Consider the following 15,247-nt stretch of genomic DNA (forward strand, 5'->3'; position numbering starts at 1 on the left):
GGTTTTGATCGCTTCAATGAGCAAAGGCGACCGCGACGAGCATCGCGGTTGGAAAGGCGGAGTCACCGGGATTAATGATCCCTGTTTGACATGCTGTGGATGGGCGACAATCCTGAGGCCTGGACGACGCCTGCGCGGGCCACTGTTTCCCCGTAAATCCCGCACAGCTGTGGGTGCGCGCAGCTGTTGCCGGCGCCGTTCCAGTTGTCGCACTAGCTCACCGTGCGGGGATACTAGTACAAGGGCCAGAGCCATGCGCGTCGTCCGCAGCGCTTCCGCCCGCGCGTCGTGTTCGATCGCGATTTCCGAAGCCGGGCTCCCCGACCCCGACTTCTCCGCACTGCTTGCTACCGGCCGGCCAGAGCTCCTCCGCCGTCGCTCCGATGTGTTCGGTGTGGACCAGGCGGTGGACGAGGTACCGTCAACGTTCAGCGCGCGGCTCGAAGGGGGCAATTGGTCCGGGCGGCGTGCCGGAGTTCCGAGATCGCGCGCGCACGAGACTCCGCCTTGCAAGTTTCGATTCGGACCTCCTGGGCGGTGGGTAGCCGCGTGCTGCTCTCGCGGTCTGTTGACAGTCAAAAACTCTAGGAAGACGCAGCGCTGTAGGTGCCTCGCAAGTATATGCTTCGAGGTTGAAGCAGTATGATTGAGCGCACGTCGAGCGCAGTGCTCCTTCTCTGGCATCTGCTCCCGCTGCCTGCAAGGCCCGCGGTCACAATACGCTCTAGTCTTTCCGCAGCCCACCACCGCGATCTGGGCAGGGACTTGTTCGAAGGCAGAGCACTTCAGCCGTTCGGGCGCGAGAGCCGGCGGGTCAGAGCGGGCCGGTGCCGCCCCGCAATGCCGTTCCCCACATCGAGACTGGCGAGCCTGAGCCCGACATTTGTGCGTCCCGCTCCGAGCTGCGTCCATTGATAAACCCTCTCTCCCCGACTTTCTCTGCTTCGAGGTCGGTGACAACCCTTGTTGCACTTCTTTTCTACACCCCCAGCATCGCGAGGGACCATCTCGCATTCCCGCTCGCCTCGTACACCCTCCCCGCACGCCAAACGACATGTCTGCATCAGAGTCTCACGAGCAGCAGCCCGTCGGCGAGCACCCGAGCAAGCAGCCTATCGTCATCGTCGTCATGGTACGTCCGTCCAATATCCGTCCGACACTGCCCACCTCTCCCCGCCTTCCGCCCCCGCGCGCTCACCCCCGCCCCGCAGGGCGTCGCCGGCACGGGCAAGACCACCCTCGCGACCGCGCTCGCGACCCGCCTCCGGTTCGCCTCCATCGAGGGCGACGCGCTCCACCCGCCCGCGAACGTCGCGAAGATGTCCGCCGGGACGCCGCTCACCGACGCCGACCGCGAGCCGTGGCTCGCCCGCCTCCGCGCCGCGGCCGCGCGCGCCGTCGCGCCCCCGCACGGGGCGCGGGGCGTGCTCGTGACGTGCTCCGCGCTCAGGGCGTACTACCGCGACATCCTCCGCGGCACGCGCGCGGTCGAGGGGGCGGGGGAGGAGGGGGAGGAGGAAGCGGGCGGGGAGATGGCGAGGACGCCGCTCCCGACGTACTTCGTGTACATCAAGGGCGAGCGTCCGCTGCTCGAGCAGCGCATCGCCGGCCGCGAGGGACACTATATGAAGCCGAACATGCTCGACAGCCAGCTGCGCACGCTCGAGAGCCCCGAGGGCGAGCAGGGCGTTGTCGTTGTCCCGCTTGATGCTACGACCGACGAGCAGGCTGAAGTTGCACTGCAAGAGCTCAGCAACTTTGTACCTGACTTGCTGTAGCCGACGTGGGTTCGTGCATTCGTGTAGAGTTCGAAGTACTTGAATATTCAACGTGTACCATCTACTCCTCGGGCGGAACAAACTGCGAACCTTCTTGCCAAGCTCAGAAATTCTCAACAGGCACACCTCAGCACACACAAGTTTTCCTCAACACGTATCGCTGCCAATTCTCCACGTCTGAGCTACGTACATCACAGTTGGGGTACGTAGGTATAAAGGGGACGTCGAACGAGGACCTAGGCGAGTCGTAGCGCGACCGCGCTCACAATCGTCAACCGAGCTCGAGCGCTCACTAGCCAAAGACAAAGCAGTTCATCAACCCGAAGGGAGAACGGCCGTCTGAGGCAAGGAGATCAGCATCGAGACCGGAATCGGAAGGCGAGGGGTCGAGCACTATCGTAAGAGACCAAGTACTACGGCAACCGGAGGTAGGGAGTGGACGACAAATCGCTGACGAACGATGAAGAGGATTTTGTCTCTGGGATATAAGGGAAAAGAGACCCTGGAACGAGAGGAGACGGTGGAGTAGAGATAAATAGAGGAGAGATGCATATGACAAGACATAGACGCATACCATAAAGGAGAGGGTATCACACTGTCCGCGGAACGATCAGAACACACTCACAGACGACGTGGGGCCAACGACTGCCGAGGCAGCCGAGAAGTCCCACCCGGCCAGCTCCAAGTCCAGAGCCGACGGAAAGTCGTCGTGCGAAGCGCCTGCGCTCGCATCCAGGGATCCTGCGTCTTGCTGAACCATGGGGAGCATGGCCAACAGTCTCTGCATCTCCACCTCATTCTCCCAGTTGATCTCCGGCAGCGCGGGGGCTTGTGTCACTGACGCCGCGGGGGGCGGCGCAAGCTTGATCTCGGAGGTTGACTGGAGTTGGGGTTGGGACGGCGCGGCGCCATCAGGCAGAGGAGCCTGAGGCGATACGGGGGAAGGCGCGAGAATTTCACGGAAGAGGTCGTCCATCGCGACCTCGTCGACCGCGCCTTCGCTGAGGTTGATGACCGGCGGATATGAGGAAGGGGGGATGTTGAGGACCAGCTGGAGGCGATTCGACGAGCATTCAGATCCACCCGCTGCAGGGACGCCGATGATAAACGAGGGGCATCGGCGATCGCCACCCGTGCTAGGTGGCGAGTGGAATCGAAGTCGTCAGAATCAAAGAGAGTACTGGAACCGGAAGAGGAGTTTGATGGTGCGGGCGAGATGGGGAAGACGGGGGAGGGGGACACGAGCACGGGGAATGTGGTCGTGAGGGGTTGACTTGACGTATCTAGCGCTGAGGGGTTGGAGGAAAGAGACATCGGCGAGGATGAGGGTGCCGACAAAGGAGCTCCGGGGACGGCAAGGGGAAGGCCAGAGGCGGCTAGCGCCTTCATGACGGCCTCCCAGCCGGTCTCGAGGGTCTTGACCCGTTGGCGGAGCTCCTCATTCTCCTTCTCCTTAGCCCTGTCCTTCTCGCGCTCGCTGTTCTGCTGTTCGTATTGACGTGAAGGGTGGGGAAGACCTTGACCTGCGCGCAACTGCCTGTTTTCCTCCTCGAGCTCCGCGACGCGACGCTCAAGATACCCGAATTGCGCCTTGCGGCGATCGCGGGAGTTCTGGGCGGCGATGCGGTTGCGGTGAGCACGAGCCTCTCTGCGCTCTTCGGAGGTGACTTCAGAGCGGGCGCGCTTGCGAGGGGGACCCGCAGGCGAATCGGACTCGTGCGAATCGGGGGAGGGAGCGTCGACTGGGGAGGGGATGGAATCCATGTCGGCAGGGCGCTTCATGAGTGTAAAGGTGGGGGTGGACGTGGTCGTGGTCGTGGTCGTGGTCGTGGCGAGGGGTACGTGGTGCGAACAGAGAATAACGAGACTGGTCTTGTAGGCGTTCAGACTGCTTGAAGGAGTGCGGGAGTACGTGGTGGTCGTTGGGAAAGCGGTGTGGACACGTAGGACCACGTATGTCTCCTTGTTGTCGGCTATTTGCCCTGTCCCTATATGGCCTTCACGTGCACTGCCCTCCACGTTTGCACTGCGCTGCGCTGCCCCGTCCGGACATTCTCCGCCCGCCACCAAACAAATCGGATGGGCAAGAAAGGCAAGGACCAGGGCGCCGCCCCCAGTCTAGGCAGCGTCGCGAACAGAGACATCACCCAGCGCATAAACTTCCTCTACCAAGCCAGTTCCTATCTCTCCTCCATCTCTCCTGCCTCTTCATCGAGCGACCGGCCCCACAAGAAGGGCAGGGGAAAGAAGAAAAATGCGATAAAACATCCCCAAAACGCCGCTGAGCTGGCCAGATGCTATGCAGGCTGCATGCGCCTTGTTGGCCAGAAGTCCATGGTTAGAATGTGAGCCGCTCGCACGCTGCGCCTCGTACGAATATAAACCGCTCTCCAGGGATCCTTCCATCAAACGCACGCTGTGCAGGCGCTGCGACTCGGTGCTCCTGCCAGGTACCACTGCATCTGTCCGAGTAAAGCGTGAGTGCTTTCTCGCCAACATTGTCGCCAACTGACGCGATCTCGTTTCTGGTCTCAAGCTCAGGGCACCCATGGACACTCAGTCACGTATACATGCCTTGCATGCAGGGCGTCCCGCCGCATTCCGGCGCCACCGGTTTTTGATCCCACTGCTGAGCCATCGACAGCGGACAACGCTGCTCCCGCTGCTGTGTCTGCATCTCAGGCATCACCCGCGGTGAGCAGTCTACAAGAGAGCAACGATGAGCCCCAACCATCTTCAAATCCAAGTAGCACTGTGTTCAAACGTGGGCACCGACGACAACTTTATCCTCGACTACCGCCTCTATTCGCTAGACCTGGACACATCGTGTTCCGCGGGAACGATTTACGAGATGACTCGTCACTTGTTCAACATAGACTGTGATCGATAGGTGTGCACGCGTTGCCGACGGACAGGGATGAACGCTTGTGCTGACCTAGTCCGCATACAGGCGGTTCGACCCAATCTCAGGAATGGTTCTAGGTGCCCTGCAAGTACTGTGCAGAAATCGCAGTGAAATGACTGCCATTTGTATCGTAGTAGTCGCACGTGTATCCATTATTTTACACTCACCTAGTGTAGTTGCAGGGGTCTCGCAGATCCGTCCTCCTACCCAAGTCTACCGCCTTCTTTCGCGCTCTTTTCCGAGTGAAAGGCAGTGGGCCCTCGCATCGCGCCACGACATAACCTTCTTGCCTCTTCCGATCGAGACTGCCTCGAACAGTCCTACAGATCACCCTCAACCCGTCCGGCGCATCGACCTTCATCTCGATGGCCTACTTATGAGACTCTCATGATTTCGGGACAGCAGCCGTATATTCGCTCAAGATTCCAAAGCGAATGTCCACATCTGGCATTCACACACCCACTCCCCCGCCCATCTACAAAACTTTGGGCGAGCAGGTTCCCGGACGTCGGGACCACGATCGGCGTGCGAGCACTTCGGCGCTGTCGGCGGACAAACGATATCTCCTCACCGACGTCGCGCTGGCCCCCTCGTCCTCGTCCTCGTCCTCGTTTTCCTCCATCAAATGCAGTTCGATCTGCGTCTGGACACTGTCCGACCCGGTTTCTGTGATGTGATATCTCGCACCAAAGCATATTGGTGTTCAAGGGATGAGCAGCACACGTTCATACAACCACTGGGAAGGTGTAGCAGCCAGTTGAGTAAGAAAACTATACATTGCAATGATTTGGCACTGCCGAATGGGACCATCAACCGACAATTCATAGGAAGTGTAATCAAAGCTCACCTGTACATACACTCTTTCAAAAGCAAATCGTCCATCCATCATGCAGTTATACAACGTTTCAATAGTAAGCATCCGCCCCTGCGTAAGACTTGCTCGAGCCGGGGGGCGATGACAAGTGAACGTCATTGGTATCGGGGGATGCGTCCAGCAGCTCAAGGTCCTCGGCTTGCTTCCTGGCATACTCCACAGACCCTGGTCCAAACGCTGGAACCGGCTTCGAGTATGCCTTTACTGCCACTGCAGCGACACCTGCGGGAATCATCGCTTGGAGTTCCGATTGCGGGGGTACGGGTGGAAGGCAAGCTACGCATCCATGCGTCAATGACCGCCGCTGGCAACAGGATGCCGGCTCACCGTATCGTTGATCCTTTTGTACCCCACCAAGAACGTGTTCGTGCTCCCCAGCTCCTCCTGCACCCGCGCCTTCCGCCTCTCCCGCATGTCCTTTTCGCGCTCGCTGCCGATCATTCCTCCGAGCCATGGCCGCTCTTGAGCTCTTCCAGCTCACGCTTCGCCCACGCCAGGAAGCCGACCGCGACGCCGCCCTTCGGCGTGCCCCCGTTCTCCCCAGCGTCGACCCCGAGCCACTTCCGCGCCAACGCCCCGTGCAGCGCCGCCTCGTCCGCAAGGTACCGCCGCAGCTCCGGCGTGACCTCGTCGCCCGCCTCCTCCCCCGCCCCCGCGCCCTTCTCCCTGTCCCGTCCGAGGCCGAGCCGGAGCTTGCTCTTCCCCGCGGGGCGCGCCGCCCCAGGCGTCTTGACGAGCGACCTCGCGGTCCCATACAGCGCCGCGCACTCGAGGTGCAGCTTCGCGACGAGCGCGGGCGCGGGGTGCGACCGCGGCAGCGGCGGGCCCGGCGTGAGCGCGCTCTCCGCCGCGGCGCGGGAGAGCAGCTTGCGGATCGCGAGGCTCTGCGCGTCCGCGAGCGCCATCTTGCCCAGCCCGATCGCGACCTCGCGGCTCACGTCGGGCGGCGGCCGCGGGCAGGGGACGGTGCCGAGCGAGAGGAGGCGGGCGCGGTTGGCCTCCCAGGCGGCGACGGCGTGCTTCCCGACGTACTCGTACAGGCCGGCGGCCTTGCAGAGGAGGGTGATCGCGAAGGTGAGCCGGTCATCTTTGGCTTTGCGGTCCGCGTCGGAGGTGGAGCGGTCGGTCTCGTAGGAACCGAGGGAGTGGACGACGGCGCGGGAGAGGTTGGAGATGGAGAATGCGTAGGTGAGGAGGACGAAGATGACTTCGGTGGAGAAGGCAGGGAGGGACAGTCGTGGGGAGTTGTGGAAGAGTGTCGCGGACAGGGTCGTCCGCCAGCTGAACACTGGCGAGAACGTGAGGGTGTGTAGATCTGGTGATGTTGAAGCAAACGCACCTGGCTCGGCTTTCAACACGATCTCAGCAGTCTCCACGCAGCTCAGGATGCCATACAGTTTGGGGATGTACTCGTCGAGAACCTGACAACATCTGTATGAACATCCCACCTGCTCCTAGCCGTCCAACGCACTGCATCTCACGTAGAATGACTTACCTTGACGAGCTTGAGGAAGTCCTTCTCGCCAATATCGGCGCGCTTGCTCTCCTTCAAAGCAGCCCGGAGATTCGCACGAGATTCCGTCGTCTCCGCGATGTGCGTGGTATAGGTAGCGGTGGAATCCACGCAAGAGTCGGCGAACGAGAATGCGCCGGTCGTAGGAAGCTCATAGAGGTAGCCGGTCATTGCGGGACGAAGACAAGGACATGTTGGCAGCGGTGGGCGTCGGTTCAGTGCAGGTGCCCGCTCTCAGTTCTCTCATCGCGGCGATGGCGGGTAACTGTCATCCGGCCCGAGCTCTACCGGGGCCGCGTCTGCTGCGAAATCCAAGCTCGTCGACTTGAAGCTATGTGCAACGCTCAACGCTCACATGAGAGCATGCTCTTCATGTGTTCCTCTCCAAAGATGATCTACCGCGCCGGCCTGAGACGTCGTCATGCCCGCGTCCGCTCTGCTCACGTTTTCGAGAACACGACCCCCGGAGTGATGCCATCTGCGATTCCGGCGTGCAGGCTCCAGAGGTTGGGATCTCCCACTGCGTCTCGTCGCCGCTCCTCTCGACGCACACGCTTCCTCGGACCGGTCCGCGGCAGGCAACCGGCCGCCGGCGACGGGATCTTAGGTATAGCCGTCCCGAGCAGAACTGAGAAGTCGGCGCAATGTGCCTGGATGCCCGCCCGCGCAGGTGGCCATGTGCGTGAAGTACCGTATGTAGTACGTGCTGGCCGGTCACGGACAGGTTGCCACCCAGGGACAGAACGACGGACGCGTGCGCGTGTCCGTCCGGGTTTGTCTCGCTCGCGACTCGCGAGAAGCCTGATGTTTTGGTTAGAACTCTCAGACCGTGGATCCGATGACGCGGAGGACCGAAGTGGCCGGCATCAGGCCCAGGGCGAAAACTTGCTAGGCCCGACTCGCACGCCGGGGCGACCATCTTTCTAGTGCCACATTAAAGCCGAAAGAAAGACAAGTAAGGTTTTCTCTCGCCATAGAAACCATAGAAATACTTTTTCTGGCTGCGCATGGATTTTAAACCTTATAAACAGCTCCAGAAAAGCTCCAGAAAAATGGTGGCCCGGCGTGTCGAGGATGCAGCATGGGAGTGCTTACGTTAGTGAGCCGATCGACATACCCGTGGCCAGTGGACACATCGCACACGCACTCGGGGGACGGGCAGGAGGGCAGCGTGTTGCGACCGGTCGTGGCGCTAATCGAACAACACAACAGCGGCGGACAACAACAGAACCGGGGGGACCTGGTGACAGCGAGCGGGTAGGGCAAGTACAGTGTGGTGGTAGCAGCTGTATCGACGGCGGAACGAGTAAAAAGTGAAAATGTAAACATGCGAGAGATGCGTGAGGCAGATGTTGAAGAAGATGCAAAGTGCAAGGTGAGATGGGGAATGGGGCAGGGGTCTCCGATGCCGGGTGACGGACGGTGCGGCGAGGCTGTGGGTGCGGGCCAGGACATAGCGTAGAGGGCGGTCACTAAATGTGGGGGCAGTACGGTAATGGTACGGGCACGGGGCGGGACGGGCATGTGAGGAGGGGAGTAGTGTACACGGGCGAACGCCCGGCCGCCGCAACAGCGGCAGCAGCGTGCGTTCCAGCATCGGAGAGGGATATGGGACGGGGATGTGTGGGCGGGGTGGAGGAGGGGCGGAAGAGGAACGCGAGCCGATTAGGACGTCACGATAAGTTAGCACCAAGCAAGACCGGTCCGCACGGCGCACGCAAGAGTTAAGATGACAACCCGCGCCAGGGCGGGGGAGGGGAGGTGGTACGTGGTTGGGGGACGTGCGAATGCGAGCCGTGTCGTATGGCCGTCAAAGGAGTGGTGGTATGTACACGCTATGTATGCGGGAAATGTCAAGAACCCGGTCACGATCGTTCACGCAGGTGCCGCCCTATCTGGAAGCCGAACACGCTCGTCGACGATCCCGGGGTCGCCTGCGTCTGTGCCGGGCCCGTCGACCCACCCTGCGACACCGTGGGGTGCGGCGATGGCGTCGGCCGTGGCACAGGCATAGGCGTCGCAGGGTGCACGGTCGCAACGGGGCTGCTCGCTGCGGCGCGTGCCGCCGCGAAGCTCGCCGCGGTCGCGAACTGCGGGCCCATGGGCGTCGGCGGGTTCGACGCCGGCGCGCGTCCGAGGATGCGCTGCACGATCATCGGCGGGACCTGCTGCGAGCCGCTGGTCTGGGACATACCGCGGTGGTGCGTCGGCCGCGCGGACGACGGCGAGTTCGGAGGGAGCCCCGGGGACGACGGTAGTGGGGGGTGCGGCGGGCGATGGGACGCGCTGAGCCTGCGGGACTCCCGGCGGGACTCGGTGCGGCCGGAGAGGATGGAGGAGTGCGTGGAGTGGCGGAAGTGGATGTCGGAGACGGTGTACGGGATAGAGTCCGTCGGAGAGGGCAACTGGTTGACGGTGTACGGGAAGTCGTCCGCATCGTCGTCGGCCTCGTCGTCATCTGCGTCGGTGCGGTCGCCGGATGTCGGCGAGTCGATCCGGAAGGCGGCGGCGGAGGACGTCGGGAGCGGCGGGGACGGCTCCGCGTACGAGGGCGAGATCGGGTGCATCGAGAGGTTCGCCGTCGAGATCGACGGACGCGAGACGGACGAACCGCCGCCGAACGTCATCGACAGCCCGAGCGAGATGCGTCGATCCGGGGGCAGCGACGCCCACGTCAACGTCTGCGCGGGCGGCGATTGAACGTGCTGACTGCGATCGGTGCGGTCGGTGGTGCCCATCGAGCGCGAGTTCGAGTGCGAGTTCGAGCGCGTCGAGCGCGACGAGCTACGCGACTTGGTCTTGCTCGTGGAGTTGGATGAGCTCTGGCGCTGCGACCGCAGCGACGTTGACGCCGACGACGATAGGTCCAAAAACGAGTACATCCGGCCCCCCGTGGTGCGCGTAGGGGACGGGGGCGTCGCCGCCGCCGCTTCCACGGGAGGGGCGTACTCAGCGAGCGCCTGCTTCAGCGACGGTGGCAGCGAGACCGCGCCCGCGCTCAGGTGGCGGTCGCGTTGGTGCTCCTCCACGTCGCTCGCAAACTCCACTCGCAACGGGGAGATGACCGCCTCGGGGAGATAGGACGGCGCCGGGACGCCCAGCATCTGGCTGTCGCTCAAGTCGACGTCTTGCAGCGATCCGTACGGCCCTGGGCTCGACCTCGAAGGCAGGGCTGCGAGCAGTATCCCGCGCGTCGACTCGCGTGGCGCGCACCGCCCCGGGAACTCCCGCGGGCCCTTCGGCTTCGTGCCGCTCGGCGAGGTCGGGGACGAGATCACGAGCGTGTGCCCGGGCGGCGAGGGCGTCGACGGCACCGCGGAGGGGGGCAGGTACCCGTGCGGGTTCTGGACGATGGTGAGGTCGGGGAGCTCGATCGAGTAGCTGCCGTCCGAGTTCTTCGACGCGCCGCTCTGCCGCAGCGCGCGCGCCTTGCCCTTCTCCACCGCCGAGAACCGCCGCCCGTCCGCGCCCTCGCCCTCGCCAAAGTCCGACTCGTCCGCCGAGTCCCCGTCCTTCTCCTGTCCGTACGAGCCGTACTCGGTGCTCGGGCTGCAGATGTCGAGCACGCCCGCGGGCGCGATCACGGCCCCGGGCAGGTAGCCCGGGTCGAACATTTCGCGCGCCTTGCCCGCGACGACGGGCGTGGGGGACTCGTGGCGACGGTGCGGTAGGAGGAAGGACAGCCGGCGCGCGAGGCGCATCTGCGGGCTGACGAGCATCGAGCGCTTGTGGTGCTCGCGTCGCCGGCGGCGGCGTAGGCAAAGCACGACGAGCGCGAGGATCAAAGCGACGAAGAGCGTGACGCCGATGGCGATAGCCGCGATCACGCCTTGAGGGAGACCCGAGGGGGACTCGGAGGCCCCAATGGGGATTGCGCTGAACGAGGGCGAGGGAACGTACGGCATCGGCGGCGAAAGGATGTTATAATGCGTCGATGTCGCGTCCGACGTCGGAGTGAAGAGGACCACAAGTTTGGCAGGAGTACGGCACAGTGGATATGGCGAGCGGTGCGGGGTGAGGGCGAGCGGATCAAATGGTCAGAATCCGCGCTGCGCGAACAAAAAATTGGAGCACGTACCCACTCTCAACGCGCGTGACGTTGACCGCACTGAGGAAGAGGAGGGAGCCTGCGCCATCACCCGCGCCCGCCGGGCCTGCGTTAACGACGTCGATCGCGTGCATGACCGAGGGGTCGAGCCCAGTGCGGAAGAAGAGGAGGGTGGGGGCGTTGGAAGTGAACGAAGCACGTCCAGAAATTGAGATGGGCTCCTCCTTGTCGAGCGTTACGTTGTACGCGCCCGACGCGGGTGTGGTGAGACCGATGATGCTGACAGCGGAGCCTAGGCGGAAGAAAAGAGCGACGCAGATGAGCACACAGCAGAGCGAATTCCGAGGAAAGACAGTGGAGGGGAACGGGCAAGAGGCACGGGGGCGGGGCACAGAGGAGGAAGGCTATATGGAAGCCGTCGTCGGTCTCAGATCAGGCGCGGACGACTTGCGCATTTCGTCCACCGCTGCTTCTCGCACGATGACGGAGGAATCGGGTGTGAGAACCCCGCCTCAGAAGCGCGCGCTTGCACGGACACGCCCCCATCACCCGCCCGTCGCCATCGTGCGAAGCGCTGGGCCTGCACCTTAGTCCGGGCACTGCCCGCCCAGGTCTCGCGAGCAAAATCAAGGCTAGCCACTCCACGAATCGCAGCAGGCCATTCGCACAAGAAGGCACACGCACCGTTGAATGTGAGCGAGGCCCGGTCGCCGACGTTTGAGCTGCTATGAAATATGGCATCCGAGTCGGGGAGCAGCCCAGACTGAAAACTCCAGCGGCCACGGAACGCGATGTCGTCGTCCGGCACGGGAGACGTCACGGCTGTCGCGGTGGAAGACGGCGTGGCGGCGGACGGGCTCGTCGCAGAAGACGCGGGCGGCGCGGGTCTGGGGAAGCACGGAAGCGGAGTTAGCTAGGGTGTCAACGAGGGCAATTATGCGAAATGAGAAGATGACCGCGAGAAGCGTGGCGACAGCGGGCGCAAGGGCGAAAGAGTGGGTAAAGATCATCGTCGGGCGTAGAATGAACAATTCTATAAAGAACATGTACGCAACATGGGTGGGAAGCAGGTGGCGGAGATGAGTGGGGGCAAAACGGTCTGGGCGTGAGCAACAACAGATGCGGAGAACATAACGATGGGAGAGAAATACTGAAAGGAGTCCTATTGCTGCGCGAACGAGGCTAGATTGAACCCGGAACATTGAGACGTTCACTCACCCTGGCTTCCCGGAATCGGATATCACAACGGCACGGTCGAAGGCGATAATGGGGCCGGTCGTCGAGTTCCCAGCCGTCGCACTGTCGTCCGAATTGTGCATCGTGAGTTGCAGGACATGGGCGCCATCGGACAGATTCTTGAATTGAACGAGGACGTCGGTGACGGCGTCGTCGACGGTGGAAGAATGGCTGATGTTCGATAGAAAATTCGTCGTGTCGGTGCCATCGAGGTTGACCGAGTATGACGCGACGAGATTGCTTCCACTGGGAGGGAGCACCAGTGTGCCAAAAAGCGTGATGTCTGTGCCTGGGGACTTGCGTGAGCCTCGGTGCACTGTACTCGATCGACAACAGGCCGCAACACGGTGACAGCATTTTCAGGACGATGGGCGTCTGTTAGATACGACTTGGAGCTTTGAGTGCTGATTGCGCCTACTCGACGCAGCGGCAAGTGCACAACAACAAGCTCTGCATGGTCCCATAGATCCGTGGGATGTGGACGAGGCCCATCGTCCTGAAACAGCCCGAACACAGAAGCCAGCGCAAGAAGTGGACAAGCAGCGTGGACATGCCGCGCGCGCGAGCTTCTTGCGAGGCACGCCCACAACCGCGCACGACGGATCCGCAAATCGAACATCAGACGGTCGATCCGCGGACGAAAAACACTGGGCCGCGTATGTTTCAGAACTCTCGGGGCGGCGACCACCGACGAATCGCTGCTCCCCGAGCAACAGGATCTGCTCGCGCCGACCGCAGTGACGCGGGGCGCGTGGCGCGCTCCTTCCCATCACGCACGGCCGCACGGACAAACGCGTCCTTCTTCTAGGCGCCCGGTGCACATGCCCGGCGGAGCCCCGAACGCGCGAAGAGGCAGATCTGGGATGAGGCCCTCGTCCTCGGCTGGCACGACATCGCGACGTGCCCGGGGTGCCCGGGCACACGCGGCGCCGTCGTCCGTGCGCGATCCCGTGCTCGCTGGGAGGTGCGCCCCCGCAGCGAGCACAGGCGTGCCGACGCGCGCGCATATATGGAACGTCGGGGCAAGAGGGGAAAACGCGTGCTGATATGGGTGAATGAGGGTGACGTACCGTTCCAGCTGACCTGAAGGCTCGCGCCGTCGCAGGCGGTGAGGTGCAGGCTGGTGCCGTTCCCGAGGGCGGAGGCAACCTCCGAGTCCGCGCCGGTGGCCACTGTGGCGAATCCTGTGAGCGTGTAGAAGGGGTTCCAGCCGGTCGCAACGTTGGGGATGGTGAAGGTATCGGCAAAGGGCTGGTAGACGACGAGAGGCGAGGTGTCGTCGATGGTGAGGGGGAAGAGAGGATTTACGGCCATGCATGTAGGACAGGTCGCGCGGGCCGCGAAGAGGAATGGGAGGGGTCGTTAGTAGCAGAGGAGATATAGCGCGACAGCCCGAGGGTCGGAGGGCGGTGGAGAGGTGGCCGGGAAGTCGTGAGAGGAAAGGAGGAGAAAGGAGGGCCGGCCTGTGGAAGGCGAAGGAAAGGAGACGGAGGTGGTGGACGAGCGGTGGCCGTACGCAGCGTCGACGGAAGGGAAGAACGGGACGGAGGGAAGGGAGGTGGGATATAGGCCAAGGGAGCGCGTCAGCTGCTGGGGCCGGAGGCGCCAGGGGCGCACTGGGGCGCGAGGGGCCATCTTGATCGCGCGCGAGTCTCTGAATCCACCAGGCGTGTCTGCGAGCGTCTGCGACTGACTGTCCGTGTTCAAAGTCCGCCTGTCAGTCGACGGTAACCGGCGTCGAGGGTTTGGCAGGAATCGGTAGTCGCGGTCGACCAGGCCCACTGGATGGAGAGCAGGGTAGGAATGTTCTCTGCTTTCCAGGTCCTTTCCCTCTCGACAGAAGGCACTCGGAAATAACGCTGCGATTGCGCGACGAATGCGGCAGAGAAGAGAAGACAACCATGGGAGAGTTCGACGTGCCGTGGCAATCTTGATGCACATCTGGCCTAGCACTTGGAGCGCATATGCATCCGCCCGGTGGAGGTGTGGGTGGATGTGACAGGTGACAATCACGCCTGTCATCAGCGCGTTCGCCCTGCATATGTCGTCTTGCTCGTCGCACGCATCGGAAACAATCGGGATAGGAGTCACTATTCCTGCGTATGTCCCGCATAGATCTTTTTAGGGTGCTCACCAAAATCACTGTCGACACATCCAGGCTCTGTGACGCAACGAGTGACATAAGGCTTTGCCAATCAGCATCCTCGATCGGTGAGGCTGATCGATCTGAGATCGAGATGGCACCATCGGGCGTTCTCGGGGGGCAGCCTGAACGCCAGCCGATCGTCGCCGCCTGGACCATCGAGCCCGTGCAGCTGCGCTCTTTCTTCAGGTGCGCGAACGCAAGACGACGGTCTGACATGGCGCATCAACCTCCAGGAGCCTATCCTCTGTCCTCCCACTCCATCCGATTATCGACTGGCGCCCAAGGCGGTGTGATTTCGCCCGAGATACCCCGGGCGGTCTTCCCCAGCCTCCGCCCAGTCGGATCTTTGTCTCTTCGCCTTCGGGCCGGTCTCCTGCCACCTCCCTCCAGAGCTTGCAATCAACTTCAAACGTTCACCTCTTAGCGTCTTCCCTTGGGCTTCTACCGCGGCCTCGCCCTCTGCATATTCGAATCGACGGTCCCGTCACCCTTAAAGAGGCTCTCCCCCACAATGGCCTCAAACCTCCTTCCGGGTCGTCTTACGTATTTGGACACGATCACCTCAAGCCGTGCGTCCTCCACTCTCCAACCGCTCCGACTCGTATGCCCGCCGACGTCGTCAGGCGGCCTCATGTACCCTGTGGAACCGCCGGCTTCGCACGCTGACGACACCGACGCGCCCCGAACGCCTCATGCATCAACCCCAACCGCGGCGGCTGCACAAGATGACAAGAATCCCCGGCCTGC

General features: G+C 62.5%; 4 protein-coding genes across 4 annotated transcripts; 1 reads left to right on the forward strand and 3 right to left on the reverse strand.

The window, feature by feature from the left end:
- Window positions 1-1,054: 1,054 nt before the first annotated feature.
- On the forward strand, window positions 1,055-1,778 carry BXZ73DRAFT_74629 (carbohydrate kinase; the record flags this gene model as incomplete). Its single annotated transcript, XM_048022063.1, has 2 exons — window positions 1,055-1,132; window positions 1,212-1,778. The coding sequence occupies 2 exons, from the start codon at window positions 1,055-1,057 to the stop codon at window positions 1,776-1,778; spliced, it is 645 nt and encodes a 214-aa protein (XP_047881614.1).
- Window positions 1,779-2,388: 610 nt separating this feature from the next.
- On the reverse strand, window positions 2,389-3,560 carry BXZ73DRAFT_41111 (uncharacterized protein; the record flags this gene model as incomplete). Its single annotated transcript, XM_048018706.1, has 2 exons — window positions 2,389-2,864; window positions 2,888-3,560. The coding sequence occupies 2 exons, from the start codon at window positions 3,558-3,560 to the stop codon at window positions 2,389-2,391; spliced, it is 1,149 nt and encodes a 382-aa protein (XP_047881615.1).
- A 2,028-nt stretch (window positions 3,561-5,588) lies between these two features.
- Window positions 5,589-7,241, reverse strand: BXZ73DRAFT_87964 (uncharacterized protein; the record flags this gene model as incomplete). Its single annotated transcript, XM_048024784.1, has 5 exons — window positions 5,589-5,833; window positions 5,857-6,000; window positions 6,039-6,845; window positions 6,897-6,978; window positions 7,053-7,241. The coding sequence occupies 5 exons, from the start codon at window positions 7,239-7,241 to the stop codon at window positions 5,589-5,591; spliced, it is 1,467 nt and encodes a 488-aa protein (XP_047881616.1).
- A 1,694-nt stretch (window positions 7,242-8,935) lies between these two features.
- Window positions 8,936-13,668, reverse strand: BXZ73DRAFT_87965 (uncharacterized protein; the record flags this gene model as incomplete). The annotated part of the gene is made up of 5 exons (XM_048024785.1): window positions 8,936-10,946; window positions 11,149-11,410; window positions 11,803-12,005; window positions 12,337-12,643; window positions 13,425-13,668. The coding sequence occupies 5 exons, from the start codon at window positions 13,666-13,668 to the stop codon at window positions 8,936-8,938; spliced, it is 3,027 nt and encodes a 1,008-aa protein (XP_047881617.1).
- Between the last annotated feature and the right edge of the window lie 1,579 nt (window positions 13,669-15,247).

The sequence above is a fragment of the Epithele typhae genome (assembly GCF_022376455.1).
Source record: "Epithele typhae strain CBS 203.58 chromosome Unknown BXZ73scaffold_5, whole genome shotgun sequence".
In the NCBI taxonomy this organism is placed as follows: Eukaryota; Fungi; Basidiomycota; class Agaricomycetes; order Polyporales; family Epitheliaceae; genus Epithele; species Epithele typhae.